Source organism: Bufo bufo, chromosome 8, assembly GCF_905171765.1.
Source record: "Bufo bufo chromosome 8, aBufBuf1.1, whole genome shotgun sequence".
NCBI classification, from domain to species: domain Eukaryota; kingdom Metazoa; phylum Chordata; class Amphibia; order Anura; family Bufonidae; genus Bufo; species Bufo bufo.
Genome location: NC_053396.1, coordinates 131,651,833 through 131,670,998, shown reverse-complemented (window position 1 = coordinate 131,670,998; position 19,166 = coordinate 131,651,833). Strand labels below are relative to the sequence as shown.

Sequence of the window (19,166 nt, the reverse complement as noted above, 5' to 3'; positions counted from 1 at the left end):
CATAATGAACTCCACCTCTCTCTGTGTAAGGTGAATTGACTGCTCTGGGAAAAGTCACCAGAAGATCCTGAAGTCTACAGGATGCCACAGAACCCTCCATCTGTGCGGTAAGAACATTCCTTCACATTCATTCATTTTAATTAGCACATTTGTAACAAAGATATAAGATTAACTCTTTTTTGTGTACAATAATGGTTGCGAATGCCTTACATGTACCCAGCGATGTGTTATAGATCGTCATTTAGACAAATGTTCTAGAAAGGTTTCATTTTGTAATTTAAAACCTATTTCTTAATTTGCATAATATTTTCATGTGGTTCTCTGTGTAGTATATGCTGCATAACTGTGAAATGTCCTTAGAATAGAAACCGATGGGGAGCATTGGGTTAAAATAGAGATGAACTAATGGACTCGGATGGATTTTACAAGTGGCTTAAATGCTCTCTTAATGTTTGCCTAATGAATGAAATCTTATTTTAATAGCTTAAAAACATTAGAACTCTCAGTTGTGTTCTCAGCGTAAGACAAAAAGTTAGATTTAGATATGATAATTGTTATTTTATTAGCGTCACATTGTGCCATTAAAATGTGAGTGTGTAATGCATCCATTTGTGCTATGCTTTTAAGGATACAAGCATTACGGGTAAAGCATTTTATATTTACAGTTAGGTCCATATATATTTGGACAGATACAAATTTTTTCTAATTTTTGTTCTGTCATTTACCACAATGGATTTTGAACAAAACAATTCAGATGCAGTTGAAGTTCAGACTTTTAGCTTTAATTCAATGGGTTGAACAGAATGATTGCATAAAAATGTGAGGAACTAAAGCATTTTTTAAACTCAATCCCTTCATTTCAGGGGCTCAAAAGTAATTGGACAAATTAAATAATTGCAAATAAAATGTTAATTTTGTTGGCAATGACTGCCTGAAGTCTTGAACTCATGGACATCACCAGATGCTGTGTTTCCACCTTTTTAATGCTCTGCCAGGCCTTTACTGTGGCGGTTTTCAGTTGCTGTTTGTTTGTGGGCCTTTCTGTCTGAAGTTTAGTCTTTAACAAGTGAAATGCTCTATTGGGTTCAGATCAGGTGACTGACTTGGCCATTCAAGAATATTCCACTTCTTTGCTTTAATAAACTCATGGGTTGCTTTGGTGTTATGTTTTGGGTCATTGTCCATCTGTGAAACGCCGACCAATCAGTTTGACTGCATTCGGCTGGATTTGAGCACACAGTATGTCTCTGAAAACCCCAGAATTCATCCGGCTGCTTCTGTCCTGTGTCACATCATCAATAAACACTAGGGACCCAGTTCCACTGGCAGCCATGCATGCCCAAGCCATTACACTGCCTCTGCCGTGTTTTACAGATGATGTGGTATGCTTTGGATCATGAGTTGTACACTGCCTTCGCCATACTTTTTTCTTTTCATTATTCTGGTAGAGGTTGATCTTGGTTTAATCTGTCCAAAGAATGTTCTTCCAGAAGTGTGCTGTTTTTTTAAGATTTTTTTTTAGCAAAGTCCAATCTAGCCTTCCTATTCTTGAGGCTTGTGAGTGGCTTGCACCATGCAGTGAACCCTCTGTATTTACTTTCATGCAGTCTTCTCTTTATGGTAGATTTGTATATTGATACGCCTATATCCTGGAGAGTGTTGTTCACTTGGTTGGCTGTTGTGAAGGGGTTTCTCTTCAACATGGTAATTATTCTGCAATCATCCAGCACATTGTTGAGGTCACCAGTGCTATCTTTCTCAGGATGTACCAAACTGTAGATTTTGCCACTCCTAAAAGTGTAGCAATTTCTCGGATGGGTTTTTCTGTTTTTGCAGATGAAGGATGGTTTGTTTCACCTGCATGGAGAGCTCCTTTGACTGCATGTTTACTTCTCAGCAAAATATTCAAAATGCAAGCACCACACCTCAAATCAACTCCAGACCTTTTATGTGCTTAATTGAGAATGAAATAATGAAGGAATTGCCCACACCTGCCCATAAAAACAGCCGTTGAGTAAGTTGTCCAATTACCTTTGGTCCCTTTAAAAACTGGGTGCCACATGTAAAGGAGCTGAAACTCCTAAACCTTTCATCCAATTTTAATGTGGATACCCTCAAATGAAAGCTAAAAGTATGGACTTTATGTCCATGTCTATTATATAACTATAACTTGAATATGTTTTAGTAAACAGGTAAAAAAAACTAAATTTGTGTCAGTGTCCAAATATATATCAACCTAACTGTATATTTTATTGTAACAACTTTTGTGATCTTTTGCTTTTTTGAGCTCTTTGTGCAGTGGATTTAAGTGAAGCTATAGTTTGTAAGCAACCCTGCAGAAGGAACTATTTAAGTACAGTAGTGAATCCCTATTAAAATGTACGTTATTTAGTATAATATTTCCATTTACAAGTAGGTGTAATCTGACAATACTCCTGCAGTACTGGGAAGAATTTTTCAAAGGAATTCATTTTCATTTCTTAATATAATGTCTCCAGAGCAAGCATCTATTTATATATGTTATCCTATTAGCTGGAATTTATACATTGGTAGGCAGGATGATAGTGGCATTATAGAGAGCCAACCCCTGTGTGCAAAGAACATTGTAGCTGCAAAAATGGGTATATGACAAGCAGTTTTTAATGCAAGTTTGGGGTAATTTTTTTTATTTTTAATGATTCTAGGAAATATTGGTAGATCTATTTATCTTTTATTCCATTATATTTTAAGTAGTTTGGATTGTTTTTCATTTTACTTTTACATTAAGCCTTTGATACTTTGTACTAATCAGTCATGAATCAGATTAGGATACTGTAAATAACTACAGTAAGAAAGCCCTGCTGGAAAGGTGCACATAATTTACAAGAGTTTACCCAATGACTTAAGCTGCAATTACACAAGCCAATATTTGTCCAGATTATCGAGAGCGTCCATTCCTGCGAACGGTCATTCACGACTATATGCCCATGTAAATGGTCCGCCGATCACCCAATGAATGAGCAAAACACTCATTCATCAGGTCATTCTGTCGTTCATGCAGGCACCACCAATCATAGTTTCTCGGCAGCAGGTCGTATGGTCTAAACAGCTATCTGCTGCTCAGAAACCATGAATCTGTATGAGGACGAGGGATCGCTGCATGGAATGCTTCCTTCCCAACAATCGGCTGCAGAATTGTCCCATCTAAATCCTCCTTAAGGGCTGTATTACACCAACAGATTATCTGACCAATTTCTGTCCAATCAGACCAATAGTTGGTGTGTATAACAAAAGATCTGTGATTGGTCAGAAAATCTGTCAAATAATCTGTTGGTGTAATACATTCCTTTCATAAATCCCATTCCATAATACAGAAATTCTGATAATCTGGCACTCACTTTGTCTTAAATTGCAGCACATAGCCAAGCGAACAGGTGAGATGAAGCAACTGGTTCCATTTAAGAGAATTCTACAATTTGGGCTATTGATTGTCTCACTGTAGTAGTGTTATATGATGACACACGTCAGGATAAATACACTAGATAAGACTTTATGGTGAAAAAAAATGTGGAACCCTCTTGTTGATTTATGCCAGCACACTCATCATTGTGGGACAAGAAACCCTATACTTATTATTCCTGCGCCTACATGCCTTGTAGAAGAACAGGGTGGACATTTCATCTTCACTGTGATTGTGTATAGATGGAGCCCTGTGCAGCCCAGTAGAAATGAGCACCTTGTCTGCTCAATTGATTGCATTGCTTATATCTTGATCAAATGGATATAGCCTACAGTTTTTTATAGGCTTTATTTTACCTTTAGCCAAGATTGTCTCATAAATATTTTGCTGTAGCTATGCCAGCATTTATGTTTTTATTTTTTTTATTAAAGGCATATAGATCATGACTTCCAAACCATTCTGGTGCCTTATTCCAAACGTCAGACGCATACATATCAACAAAATCTGATATCTATGAATTCATAGTAGTTATGTTAAACCATTATGCAATAAAAAACCCCACTAAAAATAGCTAATAAAGATGACTTTAACACGTCTTTATGCTACAAAACAGCCATGAAGCTCTAAATATCTCTCTTTCTGCAATTTGTAGTCTTATACTGACGCCTGAATGTTACTGAGGATAAAGGATCAGTTGTAGGTAAGGGGTGTGCACTAATATATTGTGCTACTACTACCACACCTCAGTTGATGAGAGCAACAAAAGCCCGGCCCAGGTGTGGTAATACGTTTCCTGGCAGTTCCCATACCTCCTTTGTTGATGAAGTAAATTTTAATGGTGCTGGGTCCAATTTGCTATGTAGTAGACAAAAGTTCCTTTGTATGAACATTACTAAATAGCTAACAATTATTTTGTTTGAACTGTAGAGGATATTCCATAAACAACGTATATCGCCCATCCACAGGATAGGTGATAAATGTATGATTACTTAGAATCACAGTGATCGTGAGAATGGAGGTCCCCCAAGCCCCCTCTGTGAATAGAGTGGTAGTGCACACGTGTGACTGCTACTTCCTTCACTGCCTATGGGACTGAAGAGAAGGGAGCAATGGTCATGAATGTGCATTGCTCCATTCACACAGGGGGCTCAGTCTTAAAACGGCGGAGATTTACTTTAAGCTGGCCACGTAAATTAGAAAACTGCTGTAGCTGATGTACTGCACGTGAAGATCTAAGGGTACTTTTACACTACCGGCAGGACGGATCCGACAGGCTGTTCACCCTGTCGGATCTGTCCTGCCGCTATTTTGCCGTGCCGCCGGACTGGCGCTCCGTCCCTATTGACTATAATGGGGTTGGGGGCGGAGCAGTGAGAGGCCGCCGGACTAAGATGTCGGACATGCAGTACTTTTAGTCCGACGGCCTCTCACTGCGCACTGCTGTGCTGCGCCAGGAGCTCCCCCACCGTCCCCATTATAGTCAATGGGGACGGAGCGGCAGTCCGGCGGCACGGCGAAATAGCGGCAGAATAGATCCGACAGGGTGAACAGCCTGTCGGATCCGTCCTTCCGCTAGTGTGAAAGTAGCCTAAGGCAAAATGATGTTGCTGTTTTGCAATGTTGATTTTATTACTGTATTTCACATTTTCAAACAAAACTTAATATAAGGCCTGGTTATGGCACGGCCACGCGGTCAGGTTTCCAGATGCAGTTTTGGAAGACAACATCAGGAGTGGATCATAAAAAGAGAGAAAGTATAAAGGACAGATACAACTGCATCAATAAACCTTGTATCATCCTCGGGTGTCAGTGGTGGTCACCTGGGGTCCCTGGATAAAAAACAAAACAAGGAATGAGTACTGATACAGGTACATTAAACACAGAAAATGCACACACAAAAAAATTCCCACACTCCTTCCATTAGCCATGTCCCCATCCCTCCTCCACCTCACTATCTTATGTCTGACTGTAGGGGTGAACTGGGAACTTAAAATGGCCTTGGAAAAAACTAAAAGTGGCCCGAATGTTGTAGGTGGGTCCAAACTTACAGAGGTAATATCATAGTGCAGCACAGAATACTATCCTACAGAACCAAATACCTCCCCAGAAGCTGTCCTTCTGTGGCGGCCATCAATAGCTGCCATGTTCTGTCCTCCTCCTCCAATTAATATGTATATGGAGCAGGGGGTGGGGGGGCTTAGGAGGTATAATGTGGACCACAACAACAAGCCAGCCCTACCTTCACCATACTGCCTGGACTCCCTCTAATAATGACCTCTGTAGTTCCCCCAGTAGTATGTACCAGTTCAGCAGCAGTAAGGAGGACTCTGGTGGCCCTGTAGGGTCTATGGCCAGTCTGCCCTTGTCCGACTGTAAAACATGTGGCTGGAGCAGGAGCCTCCCTGCTGTCTGCAGAAGGATAAAAAGTTTGTGATACGCCACCCCTTAGCTAAGCTCCTTCCCCATGACAGGTCTCCAGTTGAAGATAGAACAGATCAGCAGGAGATTAACCCCTTTTTTTCCTCTGCAGAATTTCTGCAAGACTGTTTTAGTATCATTCATAAAATGCCACAGACTGGCAAACAGTGAGAGCAAGATTATCTACTGTTTACTTTGCATTCATTTCTATGTTTAGTGTTCCTTTTAGTAATAAGAAGGAGTATACAGTATATCAGCCCGACTGATCCTATAGACACTGCACCTGCAGCTAATGCTCCTTTGTGTGACTAAGCAGTAATTTATTCCATTGTCCTTATATTTCCCCTCAACAGGAAGCGTCTTTTAGTAGTTACAATAAAACAGTTTAAAGGAGAGTGCCGATGAGAAGATCTACAACCAGAGTCTCCGAGGCTGTGTTACAGTGGCAACCATCAGAGGGTGAAGACCATTATGCTTCAGCATGAGCTTTCTGCTACGTGCAAATTCTTTAAGACCTGACATTAAGACAAAGAAGCAAAAAAGACTAACAGATCAGAAGATTGCTGTGTAACACTAGTGACAAGCAAAGACAAATGATTGCAGATCAGGTTCTCTAACAATGCCAACTCTTGTTCTATGAACTTGAAGATTAAACTAACGAGAAAAAAACTGAAAAAATACAGCTGTGAATGATGAAAAGCAGTCTGACACAACTTGGTGCCCTCTGGGCACTTCTGTCTTTCCTATCAGCTGCTGCCAGCTGCACCAGTTTCTTCATGCCATATTGGTTGTATGGCTTCCAAATGGGGAAACCAGTTTCATTTAGCACTTTCCGCCGTTGTACGTACCCTGCTCAAGCAGATGAGAAGAACTTGGTTATGGTTGAAGAATGTGGAAGATATGCCAGCTTTAGTGCCATTCCTAGCCTATCCTGGCAGATCTGTACTCTTGTGACGGGCATTGGTTGTGCTTTACTCCTTTTAGTGTCTCTAGCTGCGGTTCTTGGCTGTTGTATTGGTGACCTCATCTCCAGAATGACCGGTAGAGTTCAAGGGGCTATGCAGTTTATTGGAGGTAAGTCTATATAAATGGTGAAATTCTTTTTTAATTAGCACTGCTAAATACCAAGACTACAATTTTTTCTACTATATAGTTTATAGATTTTTATATATAGTACTGTATATCCAAATATAAATATATATATACACACAAACACACACACGTATCTACAAATATATATATATATACACAAGTATAGTATGTATATTGCATATCTACTATATAGTTTATATATTTGTATATATAGTACTGTATATATAAAAAAAATATATATATATATTCAGCGGTCCTTCAAGTTACAATATTAATGGGTTTCGGGACGACCTTTATATGTTGAAACCATTGTAAGTTGAGTAATTGGTTCCAAAGTCCCAAAATGTCATTCAAGATAAGAGAAGATGAAGATTTAAGAAAAATAAGCAGATAACTAAGACAGATCAAACAAATCCTTACATATAACAGTCAGAAATAGCAGATAACGAACAACTAATCCAGCTATTTTACCAGAGAAGTGACCTTGATTGGTTGGATCTGAGTCAGAGACATTGTATGTTGAGTCTGGTTTCAACTTACGATGGGACCACTATATATATATATATACAGGGAGTGCAGAATTATTAGGCAAGTTGTATTTTTGAGGATTAATTTTATTATTGAACAAGAACCATGCTCTAAATGAACCCAAAAAACTCATTAATATCAAAGCTGAATATTTTTGGAAGTAGTTTTTAGTTTGTTTTTAGTTTTAGCTATTTTAGGGGGATATCTGTGTGTGCAGGTGACTATTACTGTGCATAATTATTACGCAACTTAACAAAAAACAAATATATACCCATTTCAATTATTTATTTTTACCAGTGAAACCAATATAACATCTCAACATTCACAAATATACATTTCTGAAATTCAAAAACAAAACAAAAACAAATCAGTGACCAATATAGCCACCTTTCTTTGCAAGGACACTCAAAAGCCTGCCATCCATGGATTCTGTCAGTGTTTTGATCTGTTCACCATTAACATTGCGTGCAGCAGCAACCACAGCCTCCCAGACACTGTTCAGAGAGGTGTACTGTTTTCCCTCCTTGTAAATCTCACATTTGATGATGGACCACAGGTTCTCAATGGGGTTCAGATCAGGTGAACAAGGAGGCCATGTCATTAGATTTTCTTCTTTTATACCCTTTCTTGCCAGCCACGCTGTGGAGTACTTGGACGCGTGTGATGGAGCATTGTCCTGCATGAAAATCATGTTTTTCTTGAAGGATGCAGACTTCTTCCTGTACCACTGCTTGAAGAAGGTGTCTTCCAGAAACTGGCAGTAGGAATGGGAGTTGAGCTTGACTCCATCCTCAACCCAAAAAGGCCCCACAAGCTCATCTTTGATGATACCAGCCCAAACCAGTACTCCACCTCCACCTTGCTGGCGTCTGAGTCGGACTGGAGCTCTCTGCCCTTTACCAATCCAGCCACGGGCCCATCCATCTGGCCCATCAAGACTCACTCTCATTTCATCAGTCCATAAAACCTTAGAAAAATCAGTCTTGAGATATTTCTTGGCCCAGTCTTGACGTTTCAGCTTGTGTGTCTTGTTCAGTGGTGGTCATCTTTCAGCCTTTCTTACCTTGGCCATGTCTCTGAGTATTGCACACCTTGTGCTTTTGGGCACTCCAGTGATGTTGCAGCTCTGAAATATGGCCAAACTGGTGGCAAGTGGCATCTTGGCAGCTGCACGCTTGACTTTTCTCAGTTCATGGGCAGTTATTTTGCGCCTTGGTTTTTCCACACGCTTCTTGCGACCCTGTTGACTATTTTGAATGAAACGCTTGATTGTTCAATGATCACGCTTCAGAAGCTTTGCAATTTTAAGAGTGCTGCATCCCTCTGCAAGATATCTCACTATTTTTGACTTTTCTGAGCCTGTCAAGTCCTTCTTTTGACCCATTTTGCAAAAGGAAAGGAAGTTGCCTAATAATTATGTACACCTGATATAGGGTGTTGATGTCATTAGACCACACCCCTTCTCATTACAGAGATGCACATCACCTAATATGCTTAATTGGTAGTAGGCTTTCGAGCCTATACAGCTTGGAGTAAGACAACATGCATAAAGAGGATGATGTGGTCAAAATACTCATTTGCCTAATAATTCTGTACAGGGTGTATATATATATATATATGAATAATTATATATAACAGGCACTCTATCATTCAGAACTGCATCGAGTGTCTGTACACACAATGATATAGAAAAAGTGTATGTGACCACCCTCCTAAGCTCTCAATATAACAGATATGAGTATAATATAATAAAGGGTATCTGCCACACCAATTTATTGTATAAAATATTATATAGATTAAAGCATATAACTACAATTATTAATAACACAATTTTAATAAGACGGTATAATTAATAATATTAAAAAGGGATTATATATAAGAAAGAAGAAAAAAAAGTATACAGGGAGTGCAGAATTATTAGGCAAATTGTATTTTTGAGGATTAATTTTATTATTGAACAACAACCATGTTCTCAATGAACCCAAAAAACTCATTAATATCAAAGCTGAATATTTCTGGAAGTAGTTTTTAGTTTGTTTTTAGTTTTAGCTATTTTAGGGGGATATCTGTGTGTGCAGGTGACTATTACTGTGCATAATTATTAGGCAACTTAACAAAAAACAAATATATACCCATTTCAATTATTTATTTTTACCAGTGAAACCAATATAACATCTCAACATTCACAAATATACATTTCTGACATTCAAAAACAAAACAAAAACAAATCAGTGACCAATATAGACACCTTTCTTTGCAAGGACACTCAAAAGCCTGCCATCCATGGATTCTGTCAGTGTTTTGATCTGTTCAGCATCAACATTGCGTGCAGCAGCAACCACAGCCTCCCAGACACTGTTCAGAGATGTGTACTGTTTTCCCTCCTTGTAAATCTCACATTTGATGATGGACCACAGGTTCTCAATGGGGTTCAGATCAGGTGAACAAGGAGGCCATGTCATTAGATTTTCTTCTTTTATACCCTTTCTTGCCAGCCACGCTGTGGAGTACTTGGACGCGTGTGATGGAGCATTGTCCTGCATAAAAATCATGTTTTTCTTGAAGGATGCAGACTTCTTCCTGTACCACTGCTTGAAGAAGGTGTCTTCCAGAAACTGGCAGTAGGAATGGGAGTTGAGCTTGACTCCATCCTCAACCCGAAAAGGCCCCACAAGCTCATCTTTGATGATACCAGCCCAAACCAGTACTCCACCTCCACCTTGCTGGCGTCTGAGTCGGACTGGAGCTCTCTGCCCTTTACCAATCCAGCCACGGGCCCATCCATCTGGCCCATCAAGACTCACTCTCATTTCATCAGTCCATAAAACCTTAGAAAAATCAGTCTTGAGATATTTCTTGGCCCAGTCTTGACGTTTCAGCTTGTGTGTCTTGTTCAGTGGTGGTCGTCTTTCAGCCTTTCTTACCTTGGCCATGTCTCTGAGTATTGCACACCTTGTGCTTTTGGGCACTCCAGTGATGTTGCAGCTCTGAAATATGGCCAAACTGGTGGCAAGTGGCATCTTGGCAGCTGCACGCTTGACTTTTCTCAGTTCATGGGCAGTTATTTTGCGCCTTGGTTTTTCCACACGCTTCTTGCGACCCTGTTGACTATTTTGAATGAAACGCTTGATTGTTCGATGATCACGCTTCAGAAGCTTTGCAATTTTAAGAGTGCTGCATCCCTCTGCAAGATATCTCACTATTACAGAGATGCACATCACCTAATATGCTTAATTGGTAGTAGGCTTTAGAGCCTATACAGCTTGGAGTAAGACAACATGCATAAAGAGGATGATGTGGTCAAAATACTCATTTGCCTAATAATTCTGCACGCAGTGTATATAAAAATATTAAAAATGTATAAATATTAAACACAATTATGTATATAGTCCAGAGCAGTCCATTAATATCCTTTTATGGTTCAATTTAGTTCAATGTCTCCACATTTGATAAATGAGTATATTCGTTATCAAGTTGACCCAAAGAGGTAAAGTTATTTAGTGTCCAGTGATTGTGATGATAAAATAGTGAGAAAGTGTATATATATAAAAAATAAAAAAATATATAGAAAAAGTAAAAAATGATTAAATATAAAAGTAAAGAGTTGTATGAAAATGAGTATACAATAAATATAGTAAATATAAATAATAGGGATAGACTGGTGATGTTGCCATATTTATCAATAATTAATGTGTCCCTCTGGTTATTACTTGATTGAGCTCAGTTAGTACTGAGCTCAGTATTTATATCAAATTGTGTCAATAGCGCGCTATTAGCTACTATGTCGCTCAGTTACCGTATTGACTTCTGTGTTGTGTTCTCACCGACCGAGTCCTTTCATTCATTCAGCGGCGTGTTGATGCTGCTCCTGAGGTTGGCGTCCCACGTGTTGGCGTGCTTTCTCTCCGGGCTGTTTGAATTGCCAGGCTGTTTTAGATCCTCCTTGCGATTGAGGATTGTAGGAATCTCACCCCGATTTAGTTCCTGCCACACTGTGTTCTACGGTTTGCGGTAGTATTATTTCCTTTAATGGATTATCTTTGCCTCGTACGGTGTGAACTTTTAGTATACAAGAAGCTTCTTTAGAATTACATTCATGTATTCCTCAGACGCGTTTCGGTCGTGTAATTATTCATATTTATTCTGTGAGGCTTTTCAGGGAAACCTTTTTAACAGAGCACCTTATCCATTTGCCACGACAGGTGAGCCACCACACACTCCTGTATTTCTGTATATATATATATATATATATATATATATATATATATACACACACAAGTATATACAAATATACGGTATATATATATACAAGTATAATATATATGTTGTATATCAGCAACAAAAACAAAATTAGTCGAGACAATTTCAATTGAAGTGGCATGTTCGTGTAGATCCCAATTTAAGAAGTGCCCTGTAACTTTTTAGAACTATGTAGCAGGCTTGTTGGCATCATAATGAAAGATTTTTTCGTAAAACATAACTATAAATGACTATTTACATGTCCAGCGTTACTTAAAATAATCAGACTGAATGCATGACAATATTAGAAAGTACAAACAGCCAAACTGGGTTTCTGCAAAAACAGGTTAAGGTGCAATATTATCCTTTAAACATGTTGGCTTGAACTTGCAGACTCTCTGTATTTGGATTATCCCTCTTCATTGTGTAGCTTTACTGTAGAATTTCCAAAGAGGACAGAGAGAAAAGGGGCCGTATTGAATAGCTTGCTCTGGCTCTTAAAAGAACATTCCATTTTAAATGTACTTTTACAGGGATTTAATGTATGTTCTTGTTGAAATACGGGATTGGGGAGGAGAATACAACAAAATGGTATTTAACTGTTTAAATTCTGTTTGAATGAGGAGGAAGTGGCTTGACCATCTCTATAGGCACTAACTATGCTCTAGCATTTATGGGGGGCAAAAGGAAGGAGGCAAATGGGGCAGATATAGTAAGATAGGTGTAACAAATGACAGTAAAAAGTCCAGTGGAACAGAATGTGCCAAATTAAACAGGTTTCCTAGGAGTTTGATACTGATGGCCTATCCTTGATATCTTATTGGTGGGGGTCTGACACCCTGCTGATCAGATGTTTGCCATCCAATGAACAATGTGGCCTCCTCTCTGCTTACCAAGCACAGCACCGTACACTGTATAGCAGCTGAACTTGATATTGAAGCCAGGCCCATTCACTTGAATGGGACTGGGAATGTGATGTTACTGGCCTAGGAAGAGTGAGCGTCATTACCTCTTCAAACAGCTGATCCATGGGAGGGTACAGGGAGTTGGACCCCTAGCGATCAAATATTGATGACATATCCTGGGAATAGGCCATCAGTATCGAACTCCCGAAAAAGCCCTTTAAGAAGTCTCTTAATAAATTTGGTGTATCTCCAGGCAGTCTCTGCACCAGAAATTTTAATCTACACCAGCTAAGAGTTGGCATAGGTTTCAGTTATGGTTTACTTCAATTTCTGGTGTAAATTATAGTAAATCTGCCAGGTTGCAGAAGACCATGCCCCTCCTGCTTCTCTTGACACCTGAAAAGTAGATAGAGAAATGAACAGTTGCAAATTGGTGCAACATAATTTGTAACATTTTTAGCCAAAATAATGGTGTACATGTACAGCATTTGGTAAATGTCCCTGAATGTGTTAACCCCGAAGTATGGTACCTAGAAGTAGACCTGTGAAGTAGAGGAGACTTTACAGCAAGGATCATTGTAATACAACATTATCTGCACCTTTGAAGAGGACCTGTGTTAAAAACATATTTAGCAAAGCTAGGCTAGTGGTAGCTTTTGAACTTATTAAGTTCAGATTTTGGGGAGCAACAGCGCACATCCTATTTGAGAGGTGTTAACAGGTTATTTTTCATACATCAGGCTCGCTGTATTTTAGTGTAGCCTGGAGGTGTCGCCCATAGAAATTCAGAATTCAGCACATTGGTTACCATACTCTTTGTAGTTCTCTAATAATTCTGTTTTACCAGCCCCATATACCATTTGTCTTCAACTAGTGGCTCCCTGGCTGTTGTGGAAATGCCAGCCATGGGCTTGTAGCCAATGGTTGAAGACTTCTGTTCTAGGGTCTTCAGAATTGTAAAACTAAATCAATAATCATAATGATATGAGAAAAATGTTATAACTAGAGTGTTATTTTTTGAATCATAGCCAATTTTTTTAAAGAGATTAAAAAAACAACACCTGGAGCAAAAGATAAAATAAAAATCAGATTAACTGCCTGAATAAATTTTGCTAAAATAAACTCCCTATAAATCACATTAATTAACCACTAAGCCTTCAATCTTAAAGGATTGTACCTATGAAACTGGCTGACCAGTTACATGTACGCTTGGCAGGTGAAGGCATCTGTGTTGGTCCCATGTTCATATGTGCCTGCATTGCAAAGAAAAATTATGTTTTGATATATGCAAATGAGCCTTTAGGAGCAATGAGGGCTTTACACTTAGAGGCTCTGCTCTCTCTGCAACTGCCACGCCCTGTCCACTTTGATTGACAGGGAGAGGCAAATTGCAGAGGGCATGGTATTTGCAGACAGAACAGAGCCTGTAGGTGGAATGGCAATGCTCCCGTAGCTAATAAAGGCTCATTTGCATATATTAAAACTTTTCTCAGCAATGCGGGCACATATGAACATGGGACCAACACAGATGCCTTCAGCTGCCAAGTGCACATGTAACAGGTCAGCCAGTGTCATAGGTACAAATCTGCTGACAGATGCCCTTTAAAAATTGAGCTATTCCTGTATTTTAAGTCCAATTGTGTGGACTTAGAAATTAGTCCTATCGGTCACTAATTTCTCTAGTCACATAATTGTAAATTAAACAATTGATTGCCAGCAATTCCAATTACTTTAGCTATCAAATATCAGCCATACTCAAATGATCTATTCAACACGAATGCAGATTTTTGTCAGTAACGTGATTGTAGATCTGTCATTCAATACATTGACAGCATCGACCTCAAACTGCTTACTAGGCTTTGACTTCTGTGTGGGTATAGGGTACACAAAGGGTGATTGTAACTTTTGTAGTTCACGCCTTCCCCTCTTTTCAGAAACTGCAATGATACTGAATGATCATTCTGTATAAACTTCCTCTTTTTACACCTTGTGAAAAATAAATGTTTCTCAGTGCATGTAGATCCTCATTTACAGGACTAAGATGAAGACTTTCTCATTTGTGCAGAGCTCTTCTCCTTTTTAATTCATAAATGATCAATTGTTATTATTCATTAATTATCATTATCTGGATAGAGTGGAGCTGCAGCCTGGTCACACTCTTCACACTGGTAACTGTTCCTATAAGCCTGCGAGCATACAGTACAGACCAAAAGTTTGTACACACCTTCTCATTGAAAGAGTTTTCTTTATTTTCATGACTATGAAGGCATCAAAACTATGAATTAACACATGTGGAATTATATACATAACAAACAAGTGTGAAACAACTGAAAATATGTCATATTCTAGGTTCTTCAAAGTAGCCACCTTTTGCTTTGATTACTGCTTTGCACACTCTTGGCATTATCTTGATGAGCTTCAAGAGGTAGTCCCCTGAAATGGTCTTCCAACAGTCTTGAAGGAGTTCCCAGAGATGCTTAGCACTTGTTGGCCCTTTTGCCTTCACTCTGCGGTCCAGCTCACCCCAAACCATCTCGATTGGGTTCAGGTCCGGTGACTGTGGAGGCCAGGTCATCTGGCGCAGCACCCCATCACTCTCCTTCATGGTCAAATAGCCCTTACTTTAAAAGTTTTCCCAATTTTTCGGCTGACTGACTGACCTTCATTTCTTAAAGTAATGGTGGCCACTCGTTTTTCTTTACTTAGCTGCTTTTTTCTTGCCATAATACCAATTCTAACAGTCTATTCAGTAGGATTATCAGCTGTGTATCCACCTGACTTCTCCTCAACGCAACTGATGGTCCCAACCCCATTTATAAGGCAAGAAATCCCACTTATTAAACCTGACAGGGCACACCTGTGAAGTGAAAACCATTTCAGGGGACTACCTCGAAGCTCATCAAGAGTATGCCAAGAGTGTGCAAAGCAGTAATTAAAGCAAAAGGTGGCTACTTTGAAGAACCTAGAATATGACATATTTTCAGTTGTTTCACACTTGTTTGTTATGTATATAATTCCACATGTGTTAATTCATAGTTTTGATGCCTTCATAGTCATGAAAATAAAGAAAACTCTTTGAATGAGAAGGTGTGTCCAAACTTTTGTTCTGTACTGTACATTACACTTTCTTCTCCTCCCCTTTGCCCCCTACACTGATTGTTCGCCAATGCTGCGGTGATCACAGAACTTTGCTAGCTAACAAGTTCCCTCTACAGGCTCACAGACATCCTGCTATTCCATGTTTTTTCTCCAATACTGCGCTCACAGTACGGCTGGCTCACAGTAACATCAATACATCTAATAAAGGTTTAAAATACATGTGCAATTAAAAAACCTAAAATAATACTCCTACAGTCTCAGTCCCTTTTTGCCCACGCATGTATTATCAGAGATGGCGGCTTTTATGACTTTTGTCCCACACTTCTAAAATGAATCGTCTCCTGTATGTTATAACAGTTGACACTTATATTGGTGCGATTTATATTACGGTCTTCTGTATATTGTAATAGTTCACACTTATATTTATGCGAATCGCACAGCGGTCTTTTTCATATCGGTGAAATTTACTTTGGGTGTTGCGCTGCAGCGCTATCATAATGGCGTTAGATGTTATAGCTCTTAATATATCGTTATACACAATCAAGTGTTAATGTCCGATATTCCAGATTGTGCTGTTCTTCTATTGTTATAAGTAAACTCTGGATATTTCTTACCAGACTCAGCCGATTTCCTGCACTTGTCGTGCTTACTCTGATGCACTGGCCAGGGTATCTTTGCGCATGCACTTTAGAATCTTATCCACGCCAGACTTCGGAAGATGTTTAATGCTCTGTTACCATACTCGGGGTGTCCCTTTCTGCAGAGATGCAGTCTGTGAAACAGGCTCAGACAGCTCAGTCTCTGCAGCCTCTTCTCCTGTTAGTCCCCTCTGCAGCCTCCCCTCCTGTTTGTCCCCTCTGCAGCCTCCCCTCCTGTTTGTCCCCTCTGCAGCCTCCCCTCCTGTTAGTCCCCTCTGCAGCCTCCCCTCCTGTTGGTCTCCTTTGCAGCCTCCCCTCCTGTTTTTCCCCTCTGCAGCCTCCCCTCCTGTTGGTCCCCTCTGCAGCCTCCCCTCCTGTTGGTCCCCTCTGCAGCCTCCCCTCCTGTTTATCCCCTCTGCAGCCTCCCCTCCTGTTTGTCCCCTCTGCAGCCTCCCCTCCTGTTTGTCCCCTCTGCAGCCTCCCCTCCTGTTAGTCCCCTCTGCAGCCTCCCCTCCTGTTAGTCCCCTCTGCAGCCTCCCCTCCTGTTAGTCCCCTCTGCAGCCTCCCCTCCTGTTAGTCCCCTCTGCAGCCTCCCCTCCTGTTAGTCCCCTCTGCAGCCTCCCCTCATGTTAGTCCCCTCTGCAGCCTCCCCTCCTGTTAGAGACTGAGCTGTCTGAGCCTGTTTCACATACTGCACCTCTGCAGAAAGGGACGCTCTGAGTATGGTAACAGAGTATTAAACATCTTCGGAAGTCCGGCGTGGGTAAAATTCCAAATATATATTTATTTGTATATTAGTTTAGATACCTGACTTTACATACAGAGATGCATATGCTAAGTGGTTTTAAGCAGATCACTTGTGGTACAATTACTTCAGTACTTATAGCTTCTCTGAGGGGAGGTACAGTATACCTGTAAAGGTGTTTATAAAGTATTATTTTTCAATTTAGATGGTGTTAAAGGGAATCTGTCCCCCCAATTTTGGACCATTATCTGCAGTAATACACAAGTAGCACTACAGATATGGAGTCCAGATCATTATTTTTACTTTCCTACTGCCTCCCGCTCCCCAGCTGTCAGCGCTCAGAGCTGCGTTGAAATACATTGTCAGGATTGCTGTGCATGCGCACGAGTCCTCTCCACTATGTTAGCATGGCACAGCAGTCCGGACGTGATCTAGACTTCTTATCTGCAGTACTACTCATATATTATTGTAGATAATAGTGCAAAATCAGGGTGACAGAGTCCCTTTAAAGAACCTACACTTAAGCATCCTCTGGAAATCCCTACTACATAGAAGTTCAAAGAGATGATCAGTCTTCTATCTTCTTAGATGTTGCAGGTGAAGTTGATAATCATACAATATTACAGCTAATAACCTTGTACTTTAGGTCTAACAGTTTTAATATTTCTGAATGTCACTTATTTAACTAAACAGTCATACAGAAAGAGCAAAAGCATCATTACACAAGCTTTGATGACTTTCTATGCATTGAGTTCCAGTGTAGGCGCACCCTACTGCCTGGTGGCAATTTGTAAAAAGAACTTATAAACTATAACCATAAAACTGGTTGAGCTCAGTTGACCAAAACTGTATTCACAATTCTGTAGCATTCAGAGCATTTTATGTAAATACATTGAATCATTTATTTTTTCTGCTGAACCTAAGTGACAGTATATACACTGCTCAAAAAAATAAAGGGAACACTTAAACAACACAATGTAACTCCAAGTCAATCACACTTCTGTGAAATCAAACTGTCCACTTAGGAAGCAACACTGAGTGACAATCAATTTCACATGCTGTTGTGCAAATGAGATAGACAACAGGTGGAAATTATAGGCAATTAGCAAGACACCCCCAATAAAGGAGTGGTTCTGCAGGTGGTAACCACAGACCACTTCTCAGTTCCTATGCTTCCTGACTGATGTTTTGGTCACTTTTAAATGCTGGCGGTGCTTTCACTCTAGTGGTAGCATGAGACGGAGTCTACAACCCACACAAGTGGCTCAGGTAGTGCAGCTTATCCAGGATGGCACATCAATGCGAGCTGTGGCAAGAAGGTTTGCTGTGTCTGTCAGCATAGTGTCCAGAGCATGGAGGCGCTACCAGGAGACAGGCCAGTACATCAGGAGACGTGGAGGAGGCCGTAGGAGGGCAACAACCCAGAAGCAGGACCGCTACCTCCGCCTTTGTGCAAGGAGGAACAGGAGGAGCACTGCCAGAGCCTTGCAAAATGACCTGCAGCAGGCCACAAATTTGCATGTGTCTGCTCAAACGGTCAGAAACAGAATCCATGAGGGTGATATGAGGGCCCGACGTCCACAGGTGGGGGTTGTGCTAACAGCCCAACACTGTGCAGGACGTTTGGCATTTGCCAAAGAACACCAAGATTGACAAATTCGCCACTGGTGCCCTGTGCTCTTCACAGATGAAAGCAGGTTCACACTGAGCACATGTGACAGACGTGACAGAGTCTTGAGACGCCGTGGAGAACGTTCTGCTGCCTGCAACATCCTCCAGCATGACCGGTTTGGCATTGGGTCAGTAATGGTGTGGGGTGGCATTTCTTTGGAGGGCCGCACAGCCCTCCATGTGCTCGCCAGAGGTAGCCTGACTGCCATTAGGTACCGAGATGAGATCCTCAGACCCCTTATGAGACCATATGCTGGTGCGGTTGGCCCTGGGTTCCTCCTAATGCAAGACAATGCTAGACCTCATGTAGCTGGAGTGTGTCAGCAGTTCCTGCAAGACGAAGGCATTGATGCTATGGACTGGCCCGCCCGTTCCCCAGACCTGAATCCAAT

General features: G+C 40.5%; 1 protein-coding gene across 1 annotated transcript in view; it reads left to right on the top strand.

Annotated features, from left to right (window-relative positions):
* The first annotated feature begins 29 nt into the window (after positions 1 to 29).
* LHFPL1 (LHFPL tetraspan subfamily member 1) overlaps positions 30 to 19,166 on the top strand; it is a 40,220-nt gene continuing 21,083 nt past the window's right edge. The window contains exons 1-2 of the mRNA XM_040442838.1: positions 30 to 107; positions 6,211 to 6,931. Of these exons, the coding sequence (XP_040298772.1) occupies positions 6,547 to 6,931 (385 nt within the window). The 5' untranslated portion in view covers positions 30 to 107; positions 6,211 to 6,546. The remainder of the gene's footprint in view (positions 108 to 6,210; positions 6,932 to 19,166) is intronic.